Here is an 18,313-nt window from a genome sequence, read left to right on the forward strand (position 1 = left end):
ACTTTCATATTAATGATGCCACCTTTGTTCCTTTCTTATCTTATCTTACTAATCTTTAATTAATCTGTGTACTTATTTAATCGTTATTTAAGCACCTTGATTACAAGCATAGGTTTGAATTAGCCTCTCTTCTAATTACTGGAAACTAATTCTTCTATATTTTTCTTTCTTTTCAAACAAACATTTCATATCATTGGTTTTGCATCTGTAGCAGCTAAAATCCTATATTCTAGGCTACTGGTTATTATTCCTAAAAGGCTTTGTTTTTACTGTGCTCAATAAAGATTATAATGCCAATCTTTAGTTTGACCTAAAATAAAATCATTTCATAGAAGAACAATGGCTATAGTTGTATTACTTGCCCTTTACATCAATATATAAATTTGACAATGATCGAAACCGAACACAGTAGAAAATTGCCTCCTCTCATTAACAACAGCTGACCAGAATCATGGTTGACCTTAAATAATCCCATCCCCCATCAAACAATTGGAAATTCAAAATGAAGTACGTCCCCTGGTGGCAATAAATTAAGGACAAACGGCTCCTACACCATCTTTAAAAATATAATCACATAGATTTGTTTATCCAATATGATACGCAAGCTTGTTTATCATTAAACATTTCTACCATTAAAATAGGAAAACAAGACAACCTAGATCTATCATCAACTAATCCATGTCACTAAGCTCTGAGTGCTATCTAGTTGGATTTCTAGGAATATTGGGCCATGGGGTGATCGATCCAGGGAGGCAGTCTGGACAGTTTCTCTTCAGTGGCTGGTTTGATGGGCCATCCCCAGGCTTTGAAGAATCCAGTCAGGTTCATCTCTGTGGCTTTGGAGAAAGTCTCGGCGTAGAGGTTCATCTTTTCTTCGTTGTCTTCAGGAAAGTTCCTCATGTCATGATAGCGAGCAAACACTTTCTTAAAGACAGCCCAGCCAAACCTTTCCTGGAGCTACAAGAAGTAAAGAGTTAAGATTATGCAGATGTTTTTTTTTTGTTTTGATGAGCAATGAGCCACACAGATAGCTGATTTAATACAATTACTAATTTACCTAGTGAGTAAAATAATTTTGACTATAACATTTTTATCAGAATGTGATTTATTGTTTGTGTTCTAACCTGCAGGTATGTCTCCAGAGCAGTCCAAACCTCCCAGTTGCTGAGCTTCCTGCCCTCTTTAACGTACTTCTCCACACGTTTCTTCCGACTCTGTGAGGTCATCTCGGGATGAGCCTGTCGATTGCAGATATGAATTATAATATATAACATTCACTGGAGGTTAAAAAGACCTAATTTCACAACATGTTTGAATTCTGTAACATTGTTGGTATTCAGTTAATGATTGTTAATTATTATGATTAAATGCTAGTGACTAATTTCTCTGGTGTATTTTAAATATCTGTTAGTTTGAGTGATAAATTATTAATAGTGTTTGATTATATATTTTTATAAATATCCATAACTAAATAAATTAAACATCAATATAATTTTTGATAAAGGTAAAAAGGTCTCCAAGTTTGAGTTATTATTTCTGCAAATGGCATAAAATAATGGCAAATGGAAGTACACAGAAAAAATAATGCAACCGTTTTTAGTATTTATTTAATCATATTTAGTTAATTTAACACAATTGTTTTATGCCCTACCCTGCTAACATGAAACAATTGTGTTCTAAATATATAATATGCCAAAAATGGCTTATCTTTTTCAGTGTAGGACGACAGTTAGGAGTAAAGGGGAGCTTGTTTCTTTTTTTGTTAGTTCATCCTTGTGTAATAGTAGTAGTAGTAATAATGTGATTAAGAGACTGAACTGGACTTGAGAAAACAAAGCATCTGTGGTCTGGTGTCTGTTAAGAAAGAGAAAGTAACCTTTGCTCTGTTGAGTCCCAACACCTCCTCGTGCACGTAAACTGACCAAAGGTTACATGTGGCTTCTGTAGTGTGGGGACTAAACTCCCAGCAGGTTCTCTGTTGATTGTGTCCCAGTTCATGAACTTCTCCCCACAGACCTTTGGTTCTTGCATCCTCTGGGTTAAACAGCTCACCTCCTATTGAAGAGTGCATCATCATGGGATAGCCTGAATGCATCCACCCTGCAAAGAAGCAGTAAAATCTGAGTTTAAATGTCAAAATCAAATATCAAAATTATTTTCCACTCTTCAGCCAGCTGATTTACTCACAGCCACAATACTGCTCCTCCACTAAATAAATGTTTTTATAAATCATGGATGAAATACTTTTGGGTCATCAGAGAAGGGTAACAGTTTAGAAAAGAAGTATTTGCAAAAAGTATTAAAGCTAGATTTCAGCAGGATGATGTACATGTTTTACTGAAACTGTGTTCAATTATCCTTTTTGTTGCATTTTTACCATTTGATTATAGGGTTTATATCTACATTTTTTATTTTAAGCTCATAAGCCTAAATTATAACAAACTCATCTGTCCTAAATATGCTATTGCATCAAATGGGGTTAGTTTTGTTTGTTGATGTATTTTTAATACCTCCGCCAAGTGGTTATGTTTTTAGGAGAATTTCTGTATGTTTGTTTGTCCTTCTGTTTACAGGATATGTCATGATCTCAGGGCTGATTACTGGCTCAATTGCTCATTTTATTCACCTGTATAACTCTGCCCTGTTTCTCGTCACTCCTCATCTGACCACCTGCTCCTGCTTCTATTTAAACTGCTTGATCTTGCCTATCAGTGCCAGATTATTCTTGAGTCCTAGGTGAGTGTTTTTATTGCGTTACCTATAGTGTTCTAGTGTACCTGATCCTGACCCGTTTCTGTCTTTGGACCTTTGAGTCTGCCTGCCCCTGTTCTGATCTGTTTGCCTGACCTGTCTTCAGATTCTGGATCTGCCTCTTGACTTTGCCCTCTGGATTATCCTGCCTTCCTCCGTCATCTGCTCGGAACTGATCTCCTGTCAGTCCTGCTTCCTTCAAGGCTTCGCCATCTGGAACTCTGTGCGACAAGCGTTGTGTCTTTTCAGCTGACCGGCTGCTATCAACCTTGTTCTCTGGGAAAGGTCTGAACCCTGCCTCAGATGCCCTAGCTGCTGCTAAACCGTCCATTGTTGCTTTAATAAACGTTTTTTAAGTTATTCCACTCTCTGTCTTGCCTGAATACTGGATCCCTCTGTTCTCACTCATTATAGGATAACTTGAAAAGTTCTGAACGGTTTTTATTGACATTTTTATAAAGGTGCACCTCAGTCAAAAAAGCAATCCATTGAATATTGCTGATGATAACCATTATCTGCTATCAGATTTTTTTTTTAGGATTAATTTACATTATTTGGCTGAACAAGCAGTTTGCTCCTAAGCCAGAGAGTGGAAGCAGTGACTATTGACAGCTTCAGCATCTGACTCAACAAAGAAAATAGTCCAGAAGTATTATACTGAAGACAAAAACACAGTAAACATGAGAAATGCTTTGCTCGAAGTCTCAATCCACTGATCAAACAAGCAAAGTGAATGAAGAAGGTGGGAGCAGAACAAACACCAGAGGCTGCAGACACAAGCTGTGACTTATTTATAAACTTATGAAACGAGTTTAAGGAAATTGTTACCAAAGGTGCCCCTCATACAAAGGAACAATTCATAAAACTTTGGTAATGACCACGTGTGAGATTTAACTACAGGTGTAAGTCACAATGTGGGGCAATATTCACTGCTTGGTGGAGGTCTGTGCTCTGCGAGTGCTTTCCTTACTAGTTTTAAATGCATCAGTTTCTCAGATGGACATGTTTTCCTGTCTCTTCACAAAAATGCAGGTATTAAAGTAATAAAATAAGGATTACCCAGGTTGAGATTTTCTTGGTCAAACTTCCTGTTGTCTGGCAGAATATGAAACTGACTTCATCCATGTTGTTTTGTTTTTTAATCCTTTTCTTATATAAAAAGTTATGTTATAACCAAAGCTTTTGGTTTGAGTTTTAATGTTTTTGATTGAGCAAATTTTAAAATAATGGTCAGAGAATTCCCCAAATCCTACATTTTAATCAAAGAAAGCCCTCTTACCAGCTGAAATCTGCACATCAGCCACAATGCGTTCCTTGCGTATGAATTTCTGTGGAATGACAGCCAGGTCTGCAACACCCTTCATGATGCCATTCCAGAGTTTTTCCACCTTCATCGGATTCTCCACGTGACGAATGATGTGCGACGGCACAGTGAGGATGATGTTTTCAAACTCCATCTCTGCCCAGGGTGCCGGAGCTTGGCGCAGAGAGGACCAATCAGCTGCTGTTGTTACCCCTAAGTTAATCAAAGGGTGGATAGTATGATGAAAATATCTACAGAATATTACTAATAAATGTAAGTAACAAAAAGTTGGAAAAGTTTGCAAATAGAACAAAAAAAAACCTTTATTTTCCTACATCAGGAAAAATTTGGTTTAAAAGTGACAAAAAGAATTGCATACAAGATTTACACCAATGACAGTATAATATAAAAAACAACATTTCAAAGGTTAAGGTGTAAGTTAAGGTGAAATTCCACACTAGCAACATTTACATGGACACAATCGGATTGAAGGCCGGATCAGATTACATATGTTTTGTTGGGATCTCGAGGTCTGTCCACTTTCTCCACCAGAGGGCGTACTAGATCTCCTGGAGCCGGAGCTGATTGCATCACCTGTCGCTCGTCTGTTCATCAGGAGATCAGTATTTAAGGAGGCAGAGGACGTCTCTCCAGTGCCAGAGTGTTTGCCAGTTACGGTTAGCAAGCCTGAGCCAACCTGCCTGTCTGAATCTCTGACTCCCTGAAAACCTGAACCTGATCTGTTTTCTCCTTTCTGCTTCCCAGATTGAACCTGCCTGAAACCAGAAACCCTGAAGAGTATCTCTGTTGGAAATCTGCCAGTCTGATCTCTGAAGAACCCTGGAGAAAATTCCTGTCAAAAACCTGCCTGCCCGCTCTCTGAAGAATCTGGAAGGGAAACTCAAATCTGTGATCTGCAAATACTCAAACCAAGCTCTGCCTCCGCCAAGCCCTCAGCCTGCCGACAGCCTCTGGACCCTCTAGGTTCTCCCCCTCTGCCGCTCAGCTCAAACTCTTGAACAGGTACTGTCCTGCTCACTCACATCCTGCAAATTATCTGGACATCCACTAACTCCTCTGTCCCCCTCTGCAGTGAACCCACTCGTGACCAGTCCTGGATCTGATTAACCCCTGGATCTGTTTATTCTTTGTGCAGAATTATTTCAATAAACCTTTGAACTTTTCTTCAGCCTCAGTGTGTTCTGCATGTGGGTTAGGAACCTTAAGCCAAACATGACATGTTTAATGTAAAAATGTTAGACTGAGTATTCTAATCCGATTCCACTTGAAATAATTTTATTCCGATATTGAGAGATTTTTTGTCCAAGTCATTCTGAGTGAGGTCCATGCACACACCCATTCTGTATCATTTGGGTGCAATTATCTCCATTACACACGTTTACAACACCAGCATGAGCGTTCTTTACTCCTACTACTGGCAGCATTGGAAAAGAGGTAAAAGCCTTTAAATGTCAAAATAATTTATGAAAATTTTTATATACATATGCTGAGACTAAAGATAACTGAAAACAAACTTTTGCTTGTGTATCATCCTCTGGGGAAAAGTAATAGCCCAGGTGGAAAAAAAATATTTTAAACATGTTGCCATATGCTCTCTGCAAGAGATCATTAATGTGAAAACGTAGAACTGGAAATTATGAACAGAATGCATGACATATAAAAACATAATCAACAAGTTTTAGATTTAGCCTTCAGAGCCCTCATGATCCTACAGAGGAAAGTTAGCTATTGCAATGTAGATGTTGCTAAATTTGATTAAATCCTGTACAACAGTGAGTAGAGCTTTTGTTTTCTACTTTTATCAATAATAAACAGGATCATTTGTCACTGGACTGAAGTAAAAAGTGGGCACACAGTGTTTTTAAATTCAAACCATTATATAGATATAGATGTTTTCAAGACCAACGATGGAGTCAAGAACGGTTTTTCTGAGACCAAGACCAAAACCAGACTTCCCCAGACCAAGACCTGAGGCCAAAAGTGTAGAATTTCAAGAAAAAACTCAGGACATCAGTTTTTTAACATCACAAAATGCAAAAATGTATGGAACAATGAATAACTAACCTACCAAAATCACTTACTGCAATTAAACTAGTTATTGTCCCAATAAACGGATATGAATAATTAATATAAATGCAGCCATGCATATGAAACTGCAAAGTGAAGCAGTGTTTTTGATTCCCGGCCTGGCCTTTTCTGCATGGAGTTTGCATGTTTTCCCTGTGCATGCGTGGATTCTCTCCGGGTACTCTGGATTCCTCCCACAGTCCAAAAACATGACTGTTAGGTTCAGTGGCTTCTCTAAATTCTCCTTTGGTTTCAGTGTGTGTGTGCTTGGTTGTTTGTCCTGTTTGACTCTGTGTTGCCCTGTGACAGACAGGGCAACACAGTTCTGACTTAGAACCAGCTATAAAAGTCCAAACATGTTTATTTATTTTAAATTTTTTTACAACACTTTACTTAATTTAAACTGCAAAAAAAAAATAAAAAAACATTTGTCCATTTTTGCCAACTGTACTGATGCTGTTGAACTTTGGCTTAGTCCACATGTAACAGTGTCTTGAAAAAACTGAATATCTCCCTTACGCTGTTTTTAGATATAAATACCCATTACTAATTTCTCAGGAAAGAATTTCATCCACACCAATCCTCAGAAATCTCTTCAATGGAACATTAGCTGATAGAACACACTCACCAGACTTGTAATAGGGAGCAGAAACAGCCTGCTGAACCATGATTTCCTCCTTATCCACCTTTACATCACGTGGAGCCAGCAGGTAGATGAGTCCTCCCCACAGGTTCCACACCTGCATCCTTTCAGCTGTAACAGGGAACCTCTTGATGACACATGGCGCTCTCCATAACTCCTCCTGCTTCAGTACATCGCTTTGGCATCCAATCTGGATCTTTAGATGAAACATACCAAATGTCTATGGATTCAAAACCTGCATAAGGTGCAGCTGTATTTTACTGCCTGGCTTGGTGAATTGTAATATTATTTCATTTGGATCATGTGTGATATAGCAGAATGATTAGAGGATAGAATAAAGAGAGTAAAGGTTTGATTTTAAGCACAGTACCACCCATCCCCTCCGGACAAGCTTGGTCGACAATGTAACCTCTGTCTTCATACCAGGAGGGAGGTACAGGCCTGTACTGATCCACTCCTCGTTTTCTGTCACACAAAAATTCCTATTTCATATCTTCCTTGAGTTAAAGAATAACAATGAGACAATGAAAGAAAAATGATCTGACCTCCTGTCTGGGCAGTGATCTTGATCAGTTGACCCTTAACCACAGGAAGTGGTGGGTTATCCTTGATGATGTAGGGTAGAAGCTCTTCCTGGTTTGTCGAAGCTTCATACACATGTGTTACCAGCATGAGGAGCATGCGATCTTTAGGATGCTTCACAGGGTTCTGCTTACTCGGCTTAAAATATAGTTCACATTGTAGGTTGAGATTAATCTTCCTCAAAACACTGAATTCTATAAATATTTTATTCACGAGAGACTTGTTCTATATTTGAAGAGAGCTGCATTTATAGGTATCAGCCAAAGTAATGTGTTGGGGAAGGGGTTTATCTGGTGGACTAAAGAGGAAGAAGAAACTGCTGCAGTAATTTGAACTTGAATTGTGGCAATGCTGTTTATTTCCCAAAGCCCCGTGTGCAAAGTACTATACTGTAGTTTTATTTAAAAGACCAATATGAAGTGGCATATCATTGTAAAGTTGAAGGTAAAGGTGGTTAGGATATTTTTTTTTTATAAATAAAAATCTAAAAAGTGTGGTGTGCCCTTGTATTTGTCCTTCCTCTATCATTTGTATCCCTTAAAGAAATGCAACATGCCACATAAAATAATTCAGTCCAACAGCCTTTTTCAACAAAGCTGGTCAATGAAGCAGCACAAAGCCTTGCAGCTCTTAATCGATAGGAATGATGTTTCCTAATTTATGGAAAATGAGGCTGAAAACAGATATACACTGCACATTTAATACTCAAAAGAATATCATATATTTCTATATATATATACAGGTGCTGGTCATAAAATTAGAATATCATGAAAAAGTAGATTGATTTCAGTAATTCCATTTAAAAAGTGAAACTTGTATATTATATTCATACATTACATACAAACTCATATATTTCAGATGTTTATTTTGTTTAATTTTGATGATTACAAATGACAACAAATGAAAATCTCAAATTCATCATATCAGAAAATTAGAATATTGTGAAAAGGTTCAAAATTGATGGCCCCTGGTGCCACACTCTAATCAGCTAATTAACTCAAACCACCTGCAAAAGCCTTTAAATGGTCTTTCAGTCTAGTTCTATAGGCTACACAATCATGGGGAAGACTGCTGACTTGACAGTTGTCCAAAAGACGACCATCGACACCTTGCACAAGGAGGGCAAGACACAAAAGGTCATCGCTAAAGAGGCTGGCTGTTCACAGAGCTCAGTGTCCAAGCACATTAATAGAGAGGCGAAGGGAAGGAAAAGATGTGGTCGAAAAAAGTGTACAAGCAAGAGAGATAACCGCACCCTGGAGAGGATTGTGAAACAAAACCCCTTCAAAAATGTGGGGGAGATTCACAAAGAGTGGACTGCAGCTGGAGTGAGTGCTTCAAGAACCACCACACACAGACGTATGAAAGACATGGGTTTCTGCTGTCGCATTCCTTGTGTCAAGCCACTCTTGAACCACAGACAGCGTCAGAAGCGTCTTGCCTGGGCTAAAGAGAAACAGGACTGGACTGCTGGTGAGTGGTCCAAAGTCATGTTCTCTGATGAAAGTAAATTTTGCATTTCCTTTGGAAATCAAGGTCCCAGAGTCTGGAGGAAAAGAAGAGAGGCACTTCATCCACGTTGCTTGAAGTCCAGTGTAAAGTTTCCACAGTCAGTGATGGTTTGGGGTGCCATGTCATCTGCTGGTGTTGGTCCATTGTGTTTTCTGAGGTCCAGGGTCAACGCAGCCACATACCAGGAAGTTTTAGAGCACTTCATGCTTCCTGCAGCTGACCAACTTTTTGGAGATGCAGATTTCATTTTCCAACAGGACTTGGCACCTGCACACAGTGCCAAAGCTACCAGTACCTGGTTGAAGGACCATGGTATCCCTGTTCTTAATTGGCCAGCAAACTCTCCTGACCTTAACCCCATAGAAAATCTATGGGGTATTGTGAAGAAGAAGATGCAATACACCAGACCCAACAATTCAGAAGAGCTAAAAGCCACTATTAGAGCAACCTGGGCTATCATAACACCTGAGCAGTGCCACAGACTGATCGACTCCATGCCACGCCGCATTGCTGCAGTAATACAGGCCAAAGGAGGCCCAACTAAATACTGAGTGCTGTACATGCTCATACTTTTCATGTTCATACTTTTCAGTTGGCCAACATTTCTATAAATCCTTTGTTTTTATTGGTCTTCAGTAATATTCTAATTTTCTGATATGATGATTTTCATTTGTTGTCATTTGTAATCATCAAAATTAAACAAAATAAACATCTGAAATATATGAGTTTGTATGTAATGTATGAATATAATATACAAGTTTCACTTTTTAAATGGAATTACTGAAATCAATCTACTTTTTCATGATATTCTAATTTTATGACCAGCACCTGTATATATATATATATGAGTGTGTGTGTGTGTGTGTGTGTGTATATACGTTGCAATTTAGGAGATAGTCTAGTGACTTCATATATTAAAGAAATTTTGAGTAGCGCACCTGTGGGATCCCCCTTTTCTTCAAGATGTGAGTCAAAATGGAAAGAATCTCTATGTAGGAGAAGCAGTCATGAGCCTGCATCTTCAACAATGATGCAAAATCTTCTAGCTTTTTATGGTGATCGTCATTTTTCCTGGGGAGTTCTTTGTCCTCTAGAACATGACCAGCAAAGCTGTTCACAAGATTACGGATGTGGAATTTTTGGACCTGGCTTGGATCAGGAGCTTTGTAGACACCTGCTCTTGTATGTTCTTTGAGCAAGCTCAATCCCATATTGTTTAGGATCTTGTTGCCTGGAAACAAGGAATTAAGTTATACCTCAACTTTCTTTATCTAACCGATGTATTCAGTCATAATCTTGAATTTTTCTTGAACCTCGATCTTGCTGTCTGTTTTCTACATGGTTTCTGCTTACATTCATCACTGCCTGTTTGTATTTAATTAAAAGACCAACATATATATATATATATATATATATATATATATATATATATATATATATATATATATATATATATATATATATATATATATATATATATATATATATATATATATATAAAAGCAGAAGAAAAAAAACCCTACATACTAGTATGAAAATATTATTCTAAGACTTCAGGACACTGGAGAACAAAAGTCAGAGCCACCATTTACAACTGGTGTGTTAGGAATCCAGTTTGTGTGGGTTGTTTGTGTGTTTTTTTCTCCCTCCACCACCAGGTGGTGCCCTGTCGTCGTTGGCCCTCCTGCACACCTGGGACTCGTTGGTTTATTACTGAAGAGTATTTGAGCAGTGGACTGTCACTACCTCGAGGCCAGAGTGTTTGTCAGTTTTGGGTACTCTAGCCAAGGTTAGTTTAGCTGAGTCTTTGTTTCTCTGAGTCTAACATTGTTTTTTGTCTTTGCCTTTCAGCAGGAAGCCTTCCTGTGTAACTGGATGCCTGGCCCTCTCCCCCTGGAAGGATTAACTGAGTTCACACTGAGCAGGGGAAAACATCCACACGAGCCGTTCAAGTCGCTTTTGGAAATCCAAGTGAGAGTCTGCTCCATTGCTCCTCAGGGTCCAGCGAATGTCTACCTGTCCGCTCTCTGAGTTCCCTCTTCTCTGGATAAACCCACACCTACTGGATCCAAGGATAAACAAGAACCCCCTTAAACGTGAGTCCCGCTCCCACAGTACCAAAGACTCTGTCAATTTTCCGACCGTCTCTGGACTGATCACTGTGATCTCCTGTTTAGACTTTCCAGTTCCGGTTTACCAGTTCTCTGAGTTCCAGATCCAACTCCTGTACTGTTTCCTCAATAAACCTGTTAAACCTTTCCCCTGGTTCCCTGAGTGGTTCTCTGCATGTGGGTCATATCTCTTAAATTGATCATGACATCAAGTAAACATTGAGCAGTGGTGACCCTGCCTAGGAGAGGATGGCTGGTTAAACAACAAAAAAAGCACTGCAGACCTCAATTAAAATCAGAATCTCGATTGGGTAAAATGGTCTTAGAGGGAAGGTTCCAAGGCCTAAACCACTGCCGACCAAAAAATATCACAGAGACCCATCTCCCTTGCCAAACATAATCTTGATGAATTCCAATACTTAAGGAAAAATATTCAGTTGAATAATTGAACAAAAGTTGATTTCTTTACTGACTGTAAAACATGACTTTGGTAGCCTGAGGATTTCCTGTCACTTTTTCCTCAATGGGTCACACATCTTAATGATGGGATGATGACTTTTGCTCCCTACCAGGACTAAAAGCTCATCATACATTGTTTATGGCCAAAATCCCAAAGCATTTAAGTATATAACAAAGTACATAACAAGGACACCTGAATTACTCAAGCTTGTAAACACTCCTTTTTTCACCATATGGAAACCATATGGAAACCATATGGTCAAAGGGAAACACCTCCAAAGATGGTAGAGAATGACCTAGCCAAGATCCTGTGGGACTTCCAGATACAGACAGACCGAATGGCTTTTTTTTATGCCGTGTATTTCCGTTTCAATGTCAATCCAATAGCCTTATACGTTATATAAGAGTAATTATAGTTTTATACCTGAGAAGTCTTGCATTGGGTTTTGACCGATGTGTGTTGATGCCCAGTACCAGGCATGTCCACCAATCACCAGGCCTCCTCCTTCCACCACAAAGTTTTGGATCATCTTTGCATCAGTGTCAGTGTATGCTGTGCACACAAACACACTCAGCTCCTGGTTTAACTGTGTAGTTTTACATGTCAACCCTAAGTAGGGCAACGGTTTAATGCCTGATTGAAATCCAGCAACTCCTCTTCTGCCTTGGTCCAACCAATTAAAAGCATTCTTCCAAAATGATGCCAGTGTCTGTTAGAAAAAACAGGATAGTTTAAGCATTGTCATTTTAAACTATCCATTCTACTACAAAACAGGGTTAAATAAGTGGCAACCAGCCTTTCCTTTTTTTCTGAAAATATTTCGACACATTTCCAGGCGTCTTAAAAATGTCTGTGCTGGAGCAACCTGTAGATGGAGTTGCTGATGTTTTTAATCACCTGGAGGCCCATCCCCCTAAAAACATTCCGTCCCTCCTGAGTTTTTCACAAACGTTTTGTCACAAATGGAAATGCAATGTTTGGCATAGCTCTACTTTCTCCTCTGCGTTAGATTCTGTGTTTTTCTTCCTGATATGTTTTTCATCTGACCATAACAAACACCCAGTTTGGCTTCCTGACATGTTTGTGGTATTTTTGCTTCTCCCTAACAACTGAGGAATTATTGTCATTCCGATAACAGAAGATTTGTATTCCATCAGAAAAAAGCAAAAGAAAGTCTGGTTGCCTCCTATTAAAGCATTTTGTGGTTACATGAACCGGATAATTGAAAATTTGCGCAGGCCTATACATTGTACTGTTAACCCATGGCTTATAATCCATTAAACATATTCTATCCTCTAAGTCTCAAACCTTGTCCTTAATTATGACTGTCCTGCAAGTTTTAGGTGTGTCCTTGCTACCATACATGAAGAAATGATTAACAGATTTCTGCAGCACTTAATGGCTGCCTCATGCAATAATTTAAGACAGGTTTCTCTGCAAGAGAGGCATCTAAAACAATCAGAGCCGTGGTACTTGTGGACCAGGTTTTAGAACCACTGCTCTAAGTGAAACGAGGCAACATTTTTATGTTACTTTACGACACCTCATACTGCAGAAATGCCTCATGAGTGACCAGAATGACACGTCCCTGTCCATAGTATGACCCTGCCAGAAAGGTCTCTCCATTGTCTGTCGTACAGATGGAAAAAGAGAGAGGACCATGGACCAGAGCTAAAGAGGGAACTCCATCTCCCTGGAGGTCAAAATCTGAAACCCCTTGTAGCAGAAACTCCAGGTCTCCTTTAAAATCCATCATATTTCTGTTTGGAAACAACAAAGAGACATGACATAGAGCTGTAATAATGAATCAAGGAGGAAAAATAGATTCGAAATAAAAAGACCAATGTTAAAGTTCGCCACTAGCATCAGAAAATGTAACTATTAATGGATGATCCAATGTAAAGAAGAAAATAAGAAATGTTCAATCAAACTAAAGTTAAAACTTACCGTACAGCTCTCCAGGATGTTGGGACCTCATGGTAAACTGGTATCTTTTCTGCTTTTCCATACTGAGCAGAAAAGTAGATTCCTGCCACTGCTGTTACTTTATTCCCTGGAAACTCAAGGACAAGATTTTCTTTGGGGTTCTGAGAGGACCACCACCAAGCTTGTCCACCAATCAAAATCCCTCCTCCTGCTTTCATGAAGGCTACCAGGTCTCCTGCTTTTGTGCCCACTTCATAGGCATCTGTTATGTACACATCGACTCCAAGATCTTTACTAAATTCCTCAACAAGACTGACTTTGTACCTGGAACTGCTGAGGTTATCAGCAACAGCCTTCCTTTTTTTCTGCACCCCGAAAGACAAGTTTGTAGACTTCTTTCCTCCCAGCCAGGTCAGAGAATTTTCTACCAGAGCAGGACAGAGAGTCAGGTAGGTCTCATGGCTCAGGACCACAATTCTTCCCCTGCCATACACAGAGGCAGCCATGAGGATGTGACCATGGCTGTTTATCACTAAAGGAAAGGCATCTCCTGTCAGCACCAGGTTACAAGGAACACTGGAGTGCTGAAGGTCCAACTCCTGGATGCCTTTGAGCAGAGCCTTGTAGGCATCCTGATTATAAGACTGAGCTGGTTGGGTGGACATGATGGAATTAATTATTGCTCAACAGTTGGGATGAAAGAGGTCGTGGATTCAAGACAACTGTCCTGGAGAGATGTTGACGTAGCTTCTTTCTGCAATGAAGACAAAATGTTGGGGTTTAAAATAGCACATTAAAAAATGTTTTCTTAGGATAACAACCTTTTATTGTGGAGCACAAATAGAAGAATAGATGACTGACCTGATCGCTGCCATAATTGTTAATTTCCCTCACCTGCCTAACTCTACCAGGTTTCTAATCATCACTCATCTTATCCGCCTGTGTCTGCTGCTTTATATTCATGTCAGCCCAGCTATCAGGGCCAGATCGTTGTATGATGTATGTTTGAATTTGTTTGTGTTTGACTTTGATGCCTTAGTTAAAGTTTTCGTTCAAGGAGGCCAGTGGTTACAGAGGATTGTTAGTCTCGTTTTGGTTTGTCCTGGCTCTTCCCCGCTTAGCGTGACCTTCTCCTGTTTCGGCTCGGCAGGGGGGAGCTAGTTTAATGATCCGCAGTTTTCCTTGTTTCCTCTCATGTTTCAGCCTCTTAACTGCTGAGCCTTCCTGTTTCCACTCAGCATTTCTGCCTGAGCTCTCTGTTGGACTCATGGAACCCTGAACCTGCCTGAATGTTCTGTGGATTCCTGGAGCCCTGGATCTGTCTGTTCCTGTTCTGGTCGGAGTGACCGGGACAGGGTAATGGACTCCTGGATCTCAGAGCCGTCCTTGTTCTGTGCTGTTTCCCTGACCTGATTTGGACTTCTGCCTGTTCATCGGGGCTGCTGAATCGGGGACACTCTGGGCGGCTCTGCGCCGCATTTCGTTGCCGGTCCATTGGCTGGATCCTGCCTCACTCTTAGGAGCTGAACTGAACTGTTAAACCAGGTAAGTTACTCACTTAGATAATTATCTTCTCTCAGATTATTGTGGTCACTTACCTGTGTTTCTCCCCAATCAGAGTGCCAGTAATGGGTGTTGCCCGCCTCCCCCCCGTTTCAACATTTTAAAACTACCCACTGCCTGTCTTGCCTGAATACTGGGTCCATCTACCCATGACAGTGACAAAGACAATAGACAAATGGAAATAGGGAAAAGAGATGTGTGCCACTAGAATGGCAGCCACAGATAAACTGGAAAAGAGATGGTAGGAGAAGCACCGTTACAATCTGGGTATTGGGGTGAAGATGAGAGCACAGTACAGATGATCAGCAGTGAAGAGGTGGGAGTACAGGGTGCGGACGATACAAGGCAATCTGGGGAAGAACTTAGACCTTATGAGGACTGAGGAGAAATGGTGACATCACCAAAAGGACTGCTTTCCAACAGCCATCGTTGGTTTGAGTTGGTTTTTTTTTTACAAAAGGGTCTGAACCACCTAACAAAACAGATGCCATTTCACATGAAGAAAATAATCCTTGATGAGTGAGCGGTTGTTTTCTTATGTCAAAATAGCGCAAAAGCCTTTTCAACTAAATGTTAAAAGACGTTTCTATGGAAAGACAGGAAATATCTTTTATCCTCCTTGCCTTTTTCTTTGGAATGCACTAGTAAAAACAAATCTCTACGGGCCCCTGTAAAAAAAAATTTGCGCCTGTCTAAACATGCACAAGATATTCTGTCTTAGATTTTCTTTTCTCAAATACCTTGTAAGCTAAAACAAGTCTTAGACTAATAAATTCAGCTTTGTAGTTGCTGAACTATGTTCTCTCCCTGGTATGTGATGAAATGCTCTCCAAAAGGCTGCAGACATACAATATATTTCGGTGGAGAAAATGCTAAAATATTAGTCATACTTACAAAAACATCCTAAAGGAGAAATTGCAAATTGTTTTTTGAAATATTGATCTTAAGTATATCATAATAATCTGTTTTAGTTTTGTTTATGTTTGGGTTGCTTTGTGCTCTGAAACATTAGGCTGTTGTCTATTTTTGGAGTTATATTTTTAATCAGGGTGACAGTTTGCTATATGAGCCTGTTCAATCAGCACCAATGCTTTCTTCAGATAAGGTCTCAGTGTTGGCTTATCATTTTTCTTTGCTCTTTTTTCTTTTTTGCTCTTTTTCTTCTGTCAAACAAGCTGTAAATTAATCAAATGAATAGAGTAAAATACACACATTTCTGTGTAACATATTTTAGATGTAATCAATACATAAAAGTCAATTTATTTATAATAAATTAAACATGTTTACTTGTTTACATAATAAAGTTTCTAGTTAAAAAATGACAAAAAACAACAGTACTTTATTTTATTCCTATACTGTAACTAGCAAACAACAATGACTCACTGTGCAATCTGTTGGTCTCTAGACAGGGTTTCCTTTGGTTTCCTTATGCAGCTGTGAACCTGTAAGAATGGCCTGACAGAGAGCTTATCCTTATATACAGCTATCTGCAGGCATAAATACCACCCTCATGTTACTGCAACTTTACTTCCTGTATTCTACAGAAATTGAGTCACTGCAATCAAGGGAGAATAAGACTTCTGCAATAACCTTGTACTGTGGAATGACAAACAAACTTGAAAAGATTAGATTTTATATTTTCTTGAAAACCCTTGTTCAGTACAGATATTTCATCTTACCAAATAGTATTAACAAAATAAATGAAATAAGTTCCCAAGTGCTGTTGCCTTGCAGCAAGAAAGTTCTGGGGACAACCACTGGTCCAAGGTCTTGCAGTTTGGAATTTCTGTTTAACTTCCTCTAACTTGTTATCAGGCAGTTATCAAGCAGAGAACATGCAAACTGTTGGGATCTGGAGCTGTACCACCTTCCTCCAGCAGAGTTCGCCGTGGGTCCTCCTGAGCTGAGCTCCCAACACACCTGTGGCCCATCTCATCATCAGAGGATCCACCACTATATAACCTGCCTTCAGACCTTGCCTCAACGCCGCAGTGTTGATCTAGTTTGGTTAGCACCTGAGCCTAGTAAACCTGAGAATCTTTGCTATCTCTGGTTGAGAAAGGATTCTAACTCTTCCTTGTTTTTGCCTCACAGGAATCCTGTCTCTTCGTGAAGCTCTGGATGAGCTTAACCTGCCGAACCTATCCTCATGAGCCAAACCTGAAGACACTTCTCTGGATTCCCCCGCAGCTCTTGGTTAAGAGCTGGAAACCCAAATCAAGGTCTGCCCTCATAGTCAGAAGTAAGACGCTGAAGCAGTTATTGGACTCTGCTGAACAAACAGTCTCTGGATCCAACAGTAACCTCTCTCAAAGAGAAACCCGGACTCCTTCAAGGTATTCTTCAGCTAACTCAAGGTCTCATAAATCATCTGTCCCTGCGCTAACTGAACTATCATCTCTGCAGACTCCAGTGAACCTGCCCCCAGGCCTGAACCAGTTCCAGTTGAAATATTCATGTGCTTGTGTAACAATAAACCTTGTTAAACTTTTCATCAGCTTCCTTTTGTGTTCTGCATATTGGGCTTACTCAGTAACCAATCATGACACAAACTGCAAGTTTAACATGCCTGTGCATGCGTGGAGTCTCTTTCTCATTGTTCACTGTCATCCTCCTCTCTGCCACGGTGTGAGAGAGGAGGACGCTGTCCAGGCTTCAGTCCAGTGATTCAGACCCCCCCCCCCCCCCCCCCCCCCCCCCCCTGAAATTCACATTTATTCATTCCTTGTGCTGTTTTTGCTCAGAGTTATATGTGTATATATTTATATTATCTTGTGTGGTTTGTTGTGTATATATACATAAATGTATCTGGAGCGTGTAACAAAAGTAATTTCCCTCTGGGATTATTAAAGTATTTCTGATTCTGAAACTTTACCACATAGAATCCAGATTGCAAATGAAATGCGCATGTAAAAAGCTCCTGATAATCATTCTCTCATAAAATAATTGCATTTTCATTCTACTGGCTCATTCTCTCCCTTCGTCTCCTCCAGTCTCTGTGCATCTTTGCTATGCTGTCAGGGCTCAGAACAAAGGGACCCAGTATTCAAGGCAGACAGTCATATAATTCAAAAGCGTTTACTGTATTTTCATGACCATAAGGCGCACCGTACTAATAGGCGCAGTCTCAGTTATGTGTGCCATTTCTGTATTTAACACACACATAAGGTGCACCGGATTATAGGGCACGAGTTTTATATACCAGTACATGTCCTCTACTACCTTTAAATACCTCTACTGCGTATTTAAAAATAGAGCGGGAGCAAAACTGAGTATGATTGTGCTTTATTCATGTATTTATTACAAAGTATTAATCAAACCTGGGAGCTGGCCGTGAGAGCGCTGTGATCCCTCCTCTGAAACAGTTTATTGAA

General features: G+C 39.7%; 1 protein-coding gene across 1 annotated transcript; it reads right to left on the bottom strand.

Moving 5' to 3' along the window:
- Positions 1-15: 15 nt before the first annotated feature.
- LOC119775406 (TRPM8 channel-associated factor homolog) lies at positions 16-14,130 on the bottom strand. The gene is made up of 11 exons (XM_038273377.1): positions 13,398-14,130; positions 12,994-13,210; positions 11,874-12,159; positions 9,818-10,110; positions 7,331-7,505; positions 7,156-7,250; positions 6,771-6,981; positions 4,031-4,267; positions 1,877-2,100; positions 1,125-1,238; positions 16-957 (listed from the first exon to the last, which is right to left on the bottom strand). Exons 1-11 carry the CDS (start codon positions 14,039-14,041, stop codon positions 715-717), a joined length of 2,739 nt encoding a protein of 912 aa, XP_038129305.1. The 5' UTR covers positions 14,042-14,130; the 3' UTR covers positions 16-714.
- Positions 14,131-18,313: the final 4,183 nt, after the last annotated feature.

The sequence above is a fragment of the Cyprinodon tularosa genome, unplaced genomic scaffold (genome assembly GCF_016077235.1).
Source record: "Cyprinodon tularosa strain WSP-4 unplaced genomic scaffold, ASM1607723v1 ctg87, whole genome shotgun sequence".
Classification (NCBI taxonomy): Eukaryota; Metazoa; Chordata; class Actinopteri; order Cyprinodontiformes; family Cyprinodontidae; genus Cyprinodon; species Cyprinodon tularosa.

Bases quoted from the DNA above. Each gene is read 5' to 3' on its own strand.
- LOC119775406 (XM_038273377.1), bottom strand. From the start codon at position 14,041: ATGTCCACCCAACCAGCTCAGTCTTATAATCAGGATGCCTACAAGGCT. The intron at 6,982-7,155 runs GTACTGTGCTTA...TTTCATCTAAAG, and splicing joins TTGTCCGGAGGGGATGGGTG to ATCCAGATTGGATGCCAAAG. The intron at 958-1,124 runs GTTAGAACACAA...TACTTCTTGTAG, and splicing joins CTCTGGAGACATACCTGCAG to CTCCAGGAAAGGTTTGGCTG.